This window comes from Mus musculus, chromosome X (genome assembly GCF_000001635.26).
Source record: "Mus musculus strain C57BL/6J chromosome X, GRCm38.p6 C57BL/6J".
Lineage (NCBI taxonomy): Eukaryota > Metazoa > Chordata > Mammalia > Rodentia > Muridae > Mus > Mus musculus.
In genome coordinates, this window is record NC_000086.7 from 169,988,642 (window position 1) to 170,001,781 (window position 13,140).

The 13,140-nt window shown below is 57.3% G+C and overlaps 1 protein-coding gene across 20 annotated transcripts in view; it reads left to right on the plus strand.

Annotated features, from left to right (window-relative positions):
• Mid1 (midline 1) overlaps positions 1-2,157 on the plus strand; it is a 305,600-nt gene extending 303,443 nt beyond the window's left edge. For all 20 annotated transcript variants that reach the window (XR_878259.3, NM_001290512.1, NM_010797.3 and 17 more), the window contains one exon: positions 222-2,157. Coding sequence is in view for 19 of the 20 variants with exons in the window: in NM_001290512.1 (NP_001277441.1) it covers positions 222-570 (349 nt within the window). In the remaining variant the exon portion in view is untranslated. The remainder of the gene's footprint in view (positions 1-221) is intronic.
• The last annotated feature ends 10,983 nt before the right edge of the window (positions 2,158-13,140 follow it).

The following is a 13,140-nucleotide window of genomic DNA, read 5'->3' on the forward strand; positions in this document are numbered from 1 at the left end:
AGATTCTCTGGTGACACTTAAGCTGCAGACCAGAAGGTCGGTCGACACACCGGCCGCCGTCCACCTCTAATGTGTTTAGGAAGGACAGACAGACATATTTAGACGTAAAGACTTAAAGGGAGTGTGATCGCCAATAAAGGATCACTTTAAAAAGAAAACACCTGTGGACCACGAGCAAATCTCACCGACAGGCGATGTGATTTTCTTTTTTTTCTCGGCAGGTACGCCATCGGCCTGGCGTACAGATCGGCGCCGAAACACGAGTGGATCGGGAAGAACGCGGCGTCCTGGGCCCTCTGCCGCTGCCACAACCACTGGGCGGTGCGACACGACGGCAAGGAGACCCCCATCGCGCCGGCCCCTCACCTCAGGCGCGTCGGCGTCCTGCTGGACTACGACAACGGCTCCATCGCCTTCTACGACGCTCTGAGCTCCGTCCACCTCCACACCTTCCACGCGGCGCTCGCGCAGCCCGTGTGCCCCACCTTCACCGTGTGGAACAAGTGTCTGACCATCGTCACGGGTCTGCCCATCCCGGACCATCTGGACTGTACGGAGCAGCGACCTTGAGGGACCCGGCCCCACAGCGGCCCCGGGGAGGGACACAGGTGGAGGCCGCTGTTTATGGGGTCGAGAAACTCAGGCTTCCAGAGCGTCGTGACATCTTCCCCAATCTGTCCAGAAAATCACTCACAGTCATCCCCCTGCCTCACACGGTCACTCAGGGTCATCCCCCTGCCTCAGAAAATCACTCACAATCATCCCCCTGCCTCAGAAAATCATTCACAGTGATCACCCCCGCTTCAGAAAATCACTCACAGTCATCCTTCTGCCTCAGAAAATCACTCACAGTCATCCCACTGCCTCAGAAAATCACTCATACTCATCCCCCAGCATCATAAAATCACTCACAGTCACCCCCTGCCTCAGAAAATCACTCACAGTCATCCCCCTGTCTCACACGGTCACTCAGGGTCATCCCCCTGCCTCACACGGTCACTCAGGGTCATCCCCCTGCCTCAGAAAATCATTCACAGTCATCCCCCCGCCTCAGAAAATCACTCACAGTCATCCCCCTGCCTCAGAAAATCACTCACAGTCATCCCCCTGCCTCACACGGTCACTCAGGGTCATCCCCCTGCCTCAGAAAATCACTCACAGTCATCCCCCTGTCTCACACGGTCACTCAGGGTCATCCCCCTGCTTCAGAAAATTCTATTCCATACTGAGGCCAGGCTGGGCACGACCGCTTAGAAGAACCGGATAGACGGCTAAAGCAGAAGCCGTCTTGAGCCTAATAAGGAAGCCCGCGGGCTTCCTCACTCCGATGTGAGTGGAGACATTTCAGCTGTGACTGTATCATTGATACCCAGATGAATATTTTGATAGCGACTTAAAACGACTTCACATCTTAAACACGGACACCTCGGTGGAAAATGTTTCATTTTCCTCTGAAAATTTGTGAGAACGTCTCGACGACGACGACGCCAGCAAGAGAAACGTTTGGAAAACAGCGCTTCTCGTCACGTTCTCGATTCTGCCACCCCGGAAGACATCTGGCCTCATCTGGAGTCGATCTCGGGCGTCTGTCCCCTCCTCGTCGCTTTCCCCTCGCAGACTCCGACCCCTGGGAGGACTCCCGGAGCGGAGGTTTTTCCCGGCGTGCTCTCTGTCGCCACCCGGTGGTGACAGAGGAGAATGCGGCGGTCGTGACCGGCGACACGGAAATTCTTTTTTATAGTTTTCTTAGACTGTCATTGACTGCTCGTCGCTGTTTGCGTATGTGTGAACCGTAGGCACAGTTTTTTCACACGTTGCACTTGTTCTTCTGTGGCCTGACCCCCCTGGGTCGGGCCGGTGCTTGGGGGTCACCCGCCCAGGTTGGATGTCACCACCACAAGGGAAAACAAACACATGGGTTTTTCCCCAACATGATTATTTTTTTATGTCACTCGCCTGCTGTTTGCGTGTGGGTGAACCCCGGGCCAAACATCCCATGTCAGCCATCGTTTCTGTTTTTATCACATCGTTGGGCTGGGGTTAGGGGTCGGGGTCGGGAGGGTGGGGATTCGTTTTGTCATCCGGGTCCGATGTCGGTGGTGTGCGCGGGGGGGGGGGGTGGGGGGGGAGAATAAAGGAGAAGCAGCGACGTGGAAATATTTTTATATTTTTCTTATGCTGTCATTCCGACATTCACTCAGCTTCATCCCCTGCCTCATTTTCAGGCCCCTGCCTCACACATTCAATCAGCATCATCCCCCTGCCTCAGAGACTCAGACACAGTCATCTCCCTGCCTCAGAAAATCAATCACAGTCATGCGCTGCCTCCCACAGTCACTCACAGTCATCCCCCTGCCTCAGAAACGCACTCACACTTAAACCCCTGCATCCTACATTCACTCAGCTTAATCCCCTGCCTCATTTTCAGGCCCCTGCCTCACACATTCAATCAGCATCATCCCCCTGCCTCAGAGACTCAGACACAGTCATCTCCCTGCCTCAGAAAATCACTCACAGTCATGCGCTGCCTCCCACAGTCACTCAGCGTCATCCCCTGACCTCTCCCCCACTCCCACAGGGTGGCAGTTGGCCCGGCTGCCTGGGGGATTCCGGGTGGGCGGAGCCAGGGAGCCTCGGTGACTGACAGGCAGGCGGGGCGGGGCTCCCAGGCCCTCGTCTCCATGGCGACGGCCCAGCTCCCTGCCTGACCTCTCCCCCACTCCCACAGGGTGGCAGTTGGCCCAGCTGCCTGGGGGATTCCGGGTGGGCGGGGCCCCGAGTGTGATTGACACTGGGCTCTGAGCCCTGGCACGCAGACCTGGAAGGCCTGGCTGCCTGTGTGTCTGTCTGTCTGTCCGTCCGTCCGTGTGTGCGGAGGCTGAGCTCCCAGCAGGCTCTGCTGCGGCGGGTGTGCGGACCTGACCCTCCCCCACAGCAGCCACTCACAGTCATCCCCCTGCCTCAGACAGTCACTTAGCGTCATTCCCCTGCCTCACAGTTAATCGCGGTCATCCCCCTGCCTCACACAGTCACTCAGCATCACCCCCTGCCTAATACTATTAATTAGAATCATCCCCCTGCCTCACAGTCACTCAGCGTCATAGCCCTACATCACACAGTCACTCAGCGTCCTACCCCTGCCTCACACATTCAATCCAGGTCATCCCCCTGCCCCAGATATTCACTCGCAGTCAACCCCCAGCCTCATACATTCACCCACAGTGATCCCCCCGCCTCAGAAATTCACTCACAGTCAGCCCCCTGCCTCAGAAAATCACCCACAGTCACCCCCCTGCCTCAGAAAATCACTCACAGTCATCCCCCTGCCTCACACAGTCACTCAAAGTCATCCCCCTGCCTCAAAAATTCAATCATAGTCATAGCCTGGCCTCACACACACAATCAGTGCCATCCACCTGCCTCACACAGTCACTCACAGTCATCCCCCTGCCTCAGAAAATCACTCACTGTCATCCCCCTGCCTCAGAAATTCAATCACAGTCATCCCCCTGCCTCAGTCACTTCACTTCATTCCCCTGCCTCACAGTTAATCGCGGTCATATCCCTGCCATGGCGACAGGGAGGAGACACAGAGCCGCTCCCGCCAGGGGGTCATGGAGGCGTCCAGCGGCCTGGGGGGAGGGGAGCCTCAGACGTTCACTCGCAGTCATGCCCCAGCCTTATACATTCACCCACAGTGATCCCCCCGCCTCAGAAACTCACTCACAGTCATTCCACTGCCTCAGAAAATCACTCACATTCATCCCCCTGCCTCAGAAAATCACTCACAGTCATCCCCCTGCCTCACAGTCACACATCAACATCCCCCTGCCCCACAGTTACTCAGCTTCATCTCCCTGTGTCAGAAAATCACTCACAGTCATTCCCCTGCGTCAGAAAATCACTCACAGTCATCCCCCTGACTTAGAAAATCACTCACAGTCATCCCCCTGCTTCACACAGAAACTCTCTACCATGCCCCTGCCTCAGAAAATCACACACAGGCATCCCCCTGCCTCAGAAAATCACTCACAGTCATCCCCCTGCCTCACACAGTCACACAGCTGTGACACCCACAGGCATCCAGCGGCCTGGGGGGAGGGGAGCCTCAGACATTCACCCACAGTGATCCCCCCGCCTCAGAAATTCACTCACAGTGATCCCCCCGCCTCAGAAATTCACTCACAGTGATCCCCCCGCCTCAGAAAATCACTCACAGTCAGCCCCCTGCCTCAGAAAATCACTCATACTCATCCCCCAGCATCATAAAATCACTCACAGTCATCACCCTGCCTCAGAAAATCACTCACAGTCATGCCCCTGCCTCAGAAACACACTCACAGTCATCCCCCTGTGTCAGAAAATCACTCACTGCCATTCCCCTGTGTCAGAAAATCACTCACAGTCATCCCCCTGCCTCAGAAACACACTCACAGTCATCCCCCTGCCTCAGAAAGTTTTTTGGTTTTTCGAGACAGGGTTTCTCTGTGTAGCCCTGGCTGTCCTGGAGCTCAGGCTGTAGACCAGGCTGGCCTCCAACTCAGCCATCCCCCTGCCTCTGACTCCCGAGTGCTGGGATTAATGACGTCCGGGTACCAAGATGCCCTGCCCTGCCTCAGAAACTTACAGGCAACCCCCTGCCTCACACAGCGTCATGCCCCTGCCTCACACCCTCACTCAACCTCAGAAACACACTCACAGTCATCCCCCTGCCTCTGACTCCAGAGTGCAGGGATTAATGATGTCCGGGCACCACGATGCCCTGCCCTGCCTCAGAAACTCACTCACAGTCAACCCCCTGCCTCAGAAAATCACTCACAGCGATCACCCTGCCTCAGAAAATCACTCCTTGTCATTCCCCTGCCTCAGAAAATCACTCACAGTCATCCCCCTGCCTCACACAGTCACTCAAAGTCATCCCCCTGCCTCAGAAATTCACTGACAGTCATCCCCTTGCCTCACACACACAATCAGTGCCATCCACCTGCCTCACACAGTCACTCACAGTCATCCCCCTGCCTCAGAAAATCACTCACTGTCATCCCCCTGTCTCAGAAATTCACTCACAGTCATCCCCCTGCCTCACACAGCCTCTCAGGGTCAATCTCCTGTGTCACACAGCCACTCAGCATCAAACCCCTACGTCAGAAACACACTAACAGTCATCCCCCTGCCTCGGGAACTCACTCACAGTCATCCCCCTGCCTCAGAAACACACTCACAGTCATCCCCCTGCCTCAGAAACACACTCACAGTCATCCCCCTGCCTCAGAAACACACTCACAGTCATCCCCCTGCCTCAGAAACACACTCACAGTCATCCCCCTGCCTCAGAGAATCACTTACAGTCACCCCCTGGCCCCCCGCAACCTGACCAGGCGCGGCGGAGGGAGAGACTGGGGAGCGCGGGGTGCTGAGGAGACGTCTCCGTGGCCGCCGCCCGTCCTCCTCTCGAGGCTCAGAGAACCGTGCGGAAGGGGGGGCAGAGACGGGACGAGCCGGGGAGGGGGACGGACATGGAGGACGCGCTTCCAGACACCGGGGGACGGACTCGCTCACGCGGGGGCTCCCGGAGACGGTGGCGGCACGCAGCGGCCACTCACAGTCATCCCCCTGCCTCAGACAGTCACTCAGCGTCATCCCCCTGCCTCAGACAGTCACTCAGCTTCATCCCCCTGCCTCAGACACTCACTCAGCGTCATCCCCCTGCCTCAGACAGTCACTCAGCTTCATCCCCCTGCCTCACACAGCCTCTCAGGGTCAATCTCCTGTGTCACACAGCCACTCACAGTCATCCCCCTACGTCAGAAACACACTCACAGTCATCCCCCTGCCTGAGAAATTCACTCACAGTCAGCCCCCTGCCTCAGAAATTCACTCACAGTCAGCCCCTGCGTCAGAAAATCACTTACAGTCAACCCCCTGCCTCAGAAAATCACTCAACATCATTCCCCTGCCTTACATACTCACTCAGCATCATGCTCCTGCCTCAGAAAATAACTCACAGGGATCCCCCTGCCTCAGAAAATCACTCAAAGTCATTCCCCTGCCTCAGAAACACACTCACATTCATCCCCCTGCCCCAGAAAATCACACACAGTCATTCCCCTGCATCCCACAGTCACACAGCCACATCCCCCTGCCCCACAGTTACTCAGCTTCATTTCCCTGTGTCAGAAAATCACTCACTGTCATCCCCCTGCCTCAGAAAATCACTCACAGTCATCCCCCTGCCTCAGAAAATCACTCTCTGTCATCCCCCTGCCTCAGAAAATCCCTCACAGTCATGCCCCTGCCTCAGAAAATCACTCACAGTCATCTCCCTGCTTCAAAAAATCACTTACAGTCACCCCCCTGCCTCAGAAAATCACTCAGCATCATTCCCCCGCCTCACACACTCACTCAGCATCATCCCCCCGACTCACACAGTCACTCACAGCCATCCCCCTGCCTTAGAAAATGACTCACAGTCATTCCTCTGCCTCAGAAAATCACTCACAGTCATCCTCCTGCCTTAGAAACTCACTCACAGTTAAACCCCTGCTTCAGAAAATCACTCACTGTTATCCCCCTGCCTCATACAGCCTCTCAGGGTCCATCTCCTGTGTCACACAGTCAATCAGGATCAAAGCCCTACCTCAGAAACACACTAACAGTCATCCCCCTGCCTCAGAAACTCACTCACAGTTAAATCCCTGCTTCATACATTCACTCAGCTTCATCTCCTGCCTCATTTTCATGCCCCTGCCTCACACATTCAATCAGCACAAATCACTTACAGTCATCCCCTGCCTTAGAAAATCACTCACAGTCATCCCCCTGCTTCACACAGAAACTCTCTACCATCCCCCTGCCTCAGAAAATCACTCACAGCCATCTCACTGCCTCAGAAAATCACTCACAACCATCCCCCTGCCTCAGAAAATCACTTACAGTCATCCCCTGCCTTAGAAAATGACTCACAGTCATTCCTCTGCCTCAGAAAATCACTCACAGTTATCCTCCTGCCTTAGAAACACACTCACAGTTAAACCCCTGCTTCAGAAAATCACTCACTGTTATCCCCCTGCCTCATACAGCCTCTCAGGGTCCATCTCCTGTGTCACACAGTCACTCAGGATCATCCCCCTATGTCAGAAACACACTCACAGTCATCCCCCTGCCTCAGAAACTCACTCACAGTTAAATCCCTGCTTCATACATTCACTCAGCTTCATCTCCTGCCTCATTTTCATGCCCCTGCCTCACACATTCAATCAGCACAAATCACTCACAGCGATCCCCCTGCCTCAGAAAATCACTCACAGTCATCCCCTGCATCAGAAAATCACTCACAGTCATCCACCTGCCTCAGACAGTCACTCAGCGTCATCCCCCTGCCTCACAGTTACTCGCTGTGCTACCCGTGCCTCACCCACAGCAGTCACTCATGTCATCCCCCTGCCTCAGACAGTCACTCAGCATCATTCCCCTGCCTCACAGTTAGTCGCGGTCCTATCCGTGCCTCACCCGCAGCAGTCACTCATGTCATCCCCCTGCCTCAGACACTCACTCAGCGTCATCCCCCTGCCTCACAGTTACTCGGGGTCATCCCCCTGCCTCAGACAGTCACTCAGCGTCATCCCCCTGCCTCACAGTTACTCGGGGTCATCCCCCTGCCTCACCCGCAGCAGTCACTCATGTCATCCCCCTGCCTCAGTCACTCAGCGTCATCCCCCTGCCTCACAGTCACTCGGGGTCATCCCCCTGCCTCACCCGCAGCAGTCACTCATGTCATCCCCCTGCCTCAGACAGTCACTCATGTCATCCCCCTGCCTCAGACAGTCACTCATGTCATCCCCCTGCCTCAGACAGTCACTCAGCGTCATCCCCCTGCCTCACAGTTACTCGGGGTCATCCCCCTGCCTCACCCGCAGCAGTCACTCATGTCATCCCCCTGCCTCAGACAGTCACTCAGCGTCATCCCCCTGCCTCACAGTTACTCGGGCTCATCCCCCTGCCTCACCCGCAGCAGTCACTCATGTCATCCCCCTGCCTCAGACAGTCACTCAGCGTCATCCCCCTGCCTCACAGTTACTCGGGGTCATCCCCCTGCCTCACCCGCAGCAGTCACTCATGTCATCCCCCTGCCTCAGACAGTCACTCAGCGTCATCCCCCTGCCTCACAGTCACTCGGGGTCATCCCCCTGCCTCACCCGCAGCAGTCACTCATGTCATCCCCCTGCCTCAGACAGTCACTCAGCGTCATCCCCCTGCCTCACAGTTAGTCACTCGGGGTCATCCCCCTGCCTCACCCACAGCAGTCACTCATAGCGACCCCGAGGCCGAGGCCGTCGGCTGGGGTGACAGCGGGTCCCGCCCACAGACCCCGAGACGAGCCGCCGCGCGGAGCTCGCTCTGAACAGGACCCGCCTCTCGCGAGCCCTGTCAGACCCCGGCGGCGGCGTGAGCCGCGGCAGCCCAGGCGCCGAGAGACTCGGGGTTCAGCCTCCCCCTCGCGGGAGTCATCCCCCTGCCTCCGCCCTCTGCCGCACACAGCGTGAACGACCAGGAAACGCGTGACGTCATCAGATCGGGGCCGCCCGCGCTCTTCATTTCATTGATTCGTCTCAGGCGGGAAATCCCGCGGCTGCGTGCCCAGGCTGTGGCGGGTCTGTGTGTGTCTGTCTGTCTGTCCGTCCCTGTGTGCGGAGGCTGAGCTCCCAGCAGGCTCTGCTGCGGCGGGTGTGCGGACCTGACCCTCGCCCACAGCAGCCACTCACAGTCATCCCCCTGCCTCAGACAGTCACTTAGCATCACTCACGGTCATGCCCCTGCCTCACAGAGTCACTCGCGGTCATCCCCCTGCCTCATACAGTCACTCGCGGTCATCCCCCTGCCTCACACGTTCACTGCCCGGCTACTTGGCTCCGCCGCCCGCTGCAGCCGCCCTGTCCTCGGCCGCTTCGCCGCCCGCCTCGACCTCCGGCTACGAGGCGCCGTGGGCTCCTTCACTCTGTCCCCCGCGCGCTGACCTAAACCCGCACGAGGCCGCGCCTCGCCTCTACTGCTCACTCGGCGCCATCCCCCTGCCTCAGACAGGCGTTCACGTTCACGTTCAGAGCTGAGACAGGGGGATGATTGGAGTTCCCGGCCAGCCCTAGGTAGCGCAGTGAGTTCCCGGCACGGCCGGGCCTGGCCGCACAGACACAGAGACCCCGTGTGTCCCCCACGCCCACCGGGGCCAGGACGTGGAGCCCACGGCCCACACAGGAGCACCACGGATCCACAGCCGGCCACGCGGGCACAGGCCTGGCCTGCGGAATCCCTGAGCTGACAGGGGGCGGGGCCCGGAGCCTCGGTGACTGACAGGCAGGCGGGGCGGGGCTCCCAGGCCCTCGTCTCCATGGCGACGGCCCAGCTCCCTGCCTGACCTCTCCCCCACTCCCACAGGGTGGCAGTTGGCCCAGCGGCCTGGGGGATTCCGGGTGGGCGGAGCCAGGGAGCCTCGGTGACTGACAGGCAGGCGGGGCGGGGCTCCCAGGCCTTCGTCTCCATGGCGACGGCCCAGCTCCCTGCCTGACCTCTCCCCCACTCCCACAGGGTGGCAGTTGGCCCAGCTGCCTGGGGATTCCGGGTGGGCGGAGCCAGGGAGCCTCGGTGACTGACAGGCAGGCGGGGCGGGGCTCCCAGGCCGTCGTCTCCATGGCGACGGCCCAGCTCCCTGCCTGACCTCTCCCCCACTCCCACAGGGTGGCAGTTGGCCCAGCTGCCTGGGGGATTCCGGGTGGGCGGGGCCCCGAGTGTGATTGACACTGGGCTCTGAGCCCTGGCAAGCAGACCTGGAAGGCCTGGCTGCCTGTGTGTCTGTCTGTCTGTCCGTCCGTCCGTGTGTGCAGAGGCTGAGCTCCCAGCAGGCTCTGCTGCGGCGGGTGTGCGGACCTGACCCTCCCCCACAGCAGCCACTCACAGTCATCCCCCTGCCTCAGACAGTCACTTAGCGTCATTCCCCTGCCTCAGAAATTCACTCACAGTCATCCCCCTGCCTCAGAAATTCACTCACAGTCATCCCCCTGCCTCAGAAATTCACTCACAGTCATCCCCCTGCCTCACACCCACAATCAGTGCCATCCACCTGCCTCACACACTCACTCAGGGTCATCCCCCTGCCTCACAGTCACTCAGCGTCATAGCCCTACATCACACAGTCACTCAGCTTCCTACCCCTGCCTCACACATTCAATCCAGGTCATCCCCCTGCCCCAGATATTCACTCGCAGTCAACCCCCAGCCTCATACATTCACCCACAGTGATCCCCCCGCCTCAGAAATTCACTCACAGTCAGCCCCCTGCCTCAGAAAATCACCCACAATCATCCCCCTGCCTCAGAAAATCACTCACAGTCATCCCCCTGCCTCACACAGTCACTCAAAGTCATCCCCCTGCCTCAAAAATTCAATCATAGTCATACCCTTGCCTCACACACACAATCAGTGCCATCCACCTGCCTCACACAGTCACTCACAGTCATCCCCCTGCCTCAGAAAATCACTCACTGTCATCCCCCTGTCTCAGAAATTCACTCACAGTCATCCCCCTGCCTCACACAGCCTCTCAGGGTCAATCTCCTGTGTCACACAGTCACTCAGCATCACCCCCTGCCTCACACATTCAAACCAGGTCACCCCTGCCTCAGAAACTCACTAACAGTCATCCCCCTGCCTCAGAAATTCACTGACACTCATCACCCTGCCTCACACCCACAATCAGTGCCATCCAACTGCCTCACACACTCACTCAGAGTCATCCCCCTGCCTCAGAAACTGACTCACAGTCATCCCCCTGCCTCAGAAATTCAATCACAGTCATCCCCCTGCCTCAGTCACTTCGCTTCATTCCCCTGCCTCACAGTTAATCGCGGTCATATCCCTGCCGTGGCGACAGGGAGGAGACACAGAGCCGCTCCCGCCAGGGGGTCATGGAGGCGTCCAGCGGCCTGGGGGGAGGGGAGCCTCAGACATTCACTAGCAGTCATCCCCCAGCCTCATACATTCACCCACAGTGATCCCCCCGCTTCAGAAATTCACTCACAGTCAGCCCCCTGCTTCAGAAAATCACTTACAGTCATCCCCCTGCCTCATACATTCACTCACAGTGATCCCCCCCGCCTCAGAAAATCACTCACAGTGAGCCCCCTGCTTCAGAAAATCACTTACAGTCAGCCTCCTGCCTCAGAAAATCACTCACTGTCATCCCTCTGCCTCAGAAAATCACTCACAGTCATCCCCCTGCCTCAGAAAATCACTCACAGTCATCCCCCTGTGTCAGAAAATCACTCACTGTCATCCCTCTGCCTCAGAAAATCACTCACTGTCATCCCCCATCCTCAGAAAATCACTCACAGTCATCCCCCTGCATACCACAGTCACACAGCCACATCCCCCTGCCCCACAGTTACTCTGCTTCATCCCCCTGTGTCAGAAAATCACTCACTGTCATCCCCCTGCCTCAGAAAATCACTCACAGTCATCCCCCATCCTCAGAAAATCACTTACAGTCAGCCCCTGCCTCATACATTCACTCACAGTCATCCCCCCGCCCCAGAAAATCACTCACAGTGAGCCCCCTGCTTCAGAAATTCACTCACAGTCAGCCCTCTGCCTCAGAAAATCACTCACTGTCATCCCTCTGCCTCAGAAAATCACACACAGACATCCCCCTGCCTCAGAAAATCACTCACAGTCATCCCCCTGCCTCAGAAAATCACTCACTGTCATCTCCATGATTCAGAAAATCACTCACAGTCATGCCCGGCCTCAGAAAATCACTCACAGTCATGCCCCGGCCTCAGAAAATCACTCACAGTCATCCCCCTGCCTCACACAGAAACTCACTAACATCCCCCTGGCTCAGAAAATCACTCACAGTCATCCCTCTGCCTTAGAAATTCATTCACAGTAATGCCCCTGCCTCAACAGTCACAGGGAGTCATCTCCCTGTCTCATAAAATGAATCACAGTCATCCCCCTGCCTCAGAAAATCACTCACAGTGATCCCCCTGCCTCAGAAAATCACTCACAGTCATCCCCCTGCCTCAGAAAATCACTCACAGTCATCCCCCTGCCTCACACGGAAACTCACTACCATCCCCCTGCCTCAGAAAATCAAACACACTCTTCCCCTGCCTCAGAAAATCACTTACAGTCAGCCCCCTGTCTCAGAGACTCAAACACAGTCATCCCTGTGGCCGAGAAAATCACTCACAGTCATCCCCCTGACTTACACACTCACTCAGCATCATCCCCCTGCCTCACAGAGAAACTCACTAACATCCCCCTGCCTCACACAGCCTCTCAGGGTCAATCTCCTGTGTCACACAGTCACTCAGCATCAAACCCCTACGTCAAAAACACACTAACAGTCATCCCCCTGCCTCAGAAAATCACTCACAGTCATCCCACTGCCTCAGAAAATCACTCACAGTTATGCCTCTGCCTTAGAAATTTATTCACAGTAATGCCCCTGCCTCAACAGTCACAGGGAATCATCTCCCTGTCTCATAAAATGAATCACAATCATCCCCCTGCCTCAGAAAATCACTCACAGTGATCCCCCTGCCTCACACAGTCACACAGTTGTGACACACACACTGGGCCGCCTGCCCTGGCGCTGTGTTTGCATTTTATTTATTTTATTATTTTATTCACACACACTCACTCATGGTCATCCCCCAGCCTCACACAGTTACGAGTTTGGGGGTGTTTGGCTTTGTTTGGATGCAGGGATTCAGCTCTGGGGTTCATGAGCCTCAGGGCCCCAGGCAGGGACCCGCCCAGGCCTGTAATCCCAGGGGCAGAGCTGAGGCAGGGGGATGACTGAGATGGCAGGCCGGCCTGTGCTGGCAGGGCGGGAACCAAGCCCTTCCCCAGCCCGGGGGCTGCCTGGCCGCCTGCGTCGCCATGGCGACAGGGAGGAGACACAGAGCCGCTCCCCCAGGGGGTCATGGAGGCGGCCAGCGGCCTGGGGGGAGGGGAGCCTCAGAAACTCACTCGCAGTCAACCCCCAGCCTCATATATTCACCCACAGTCATCCCCCTGCCTCAGAAAATCACTCGCAGTCATCCCCCTGCCTCAGAAATTCACTCACAGTCATCCCCCTGC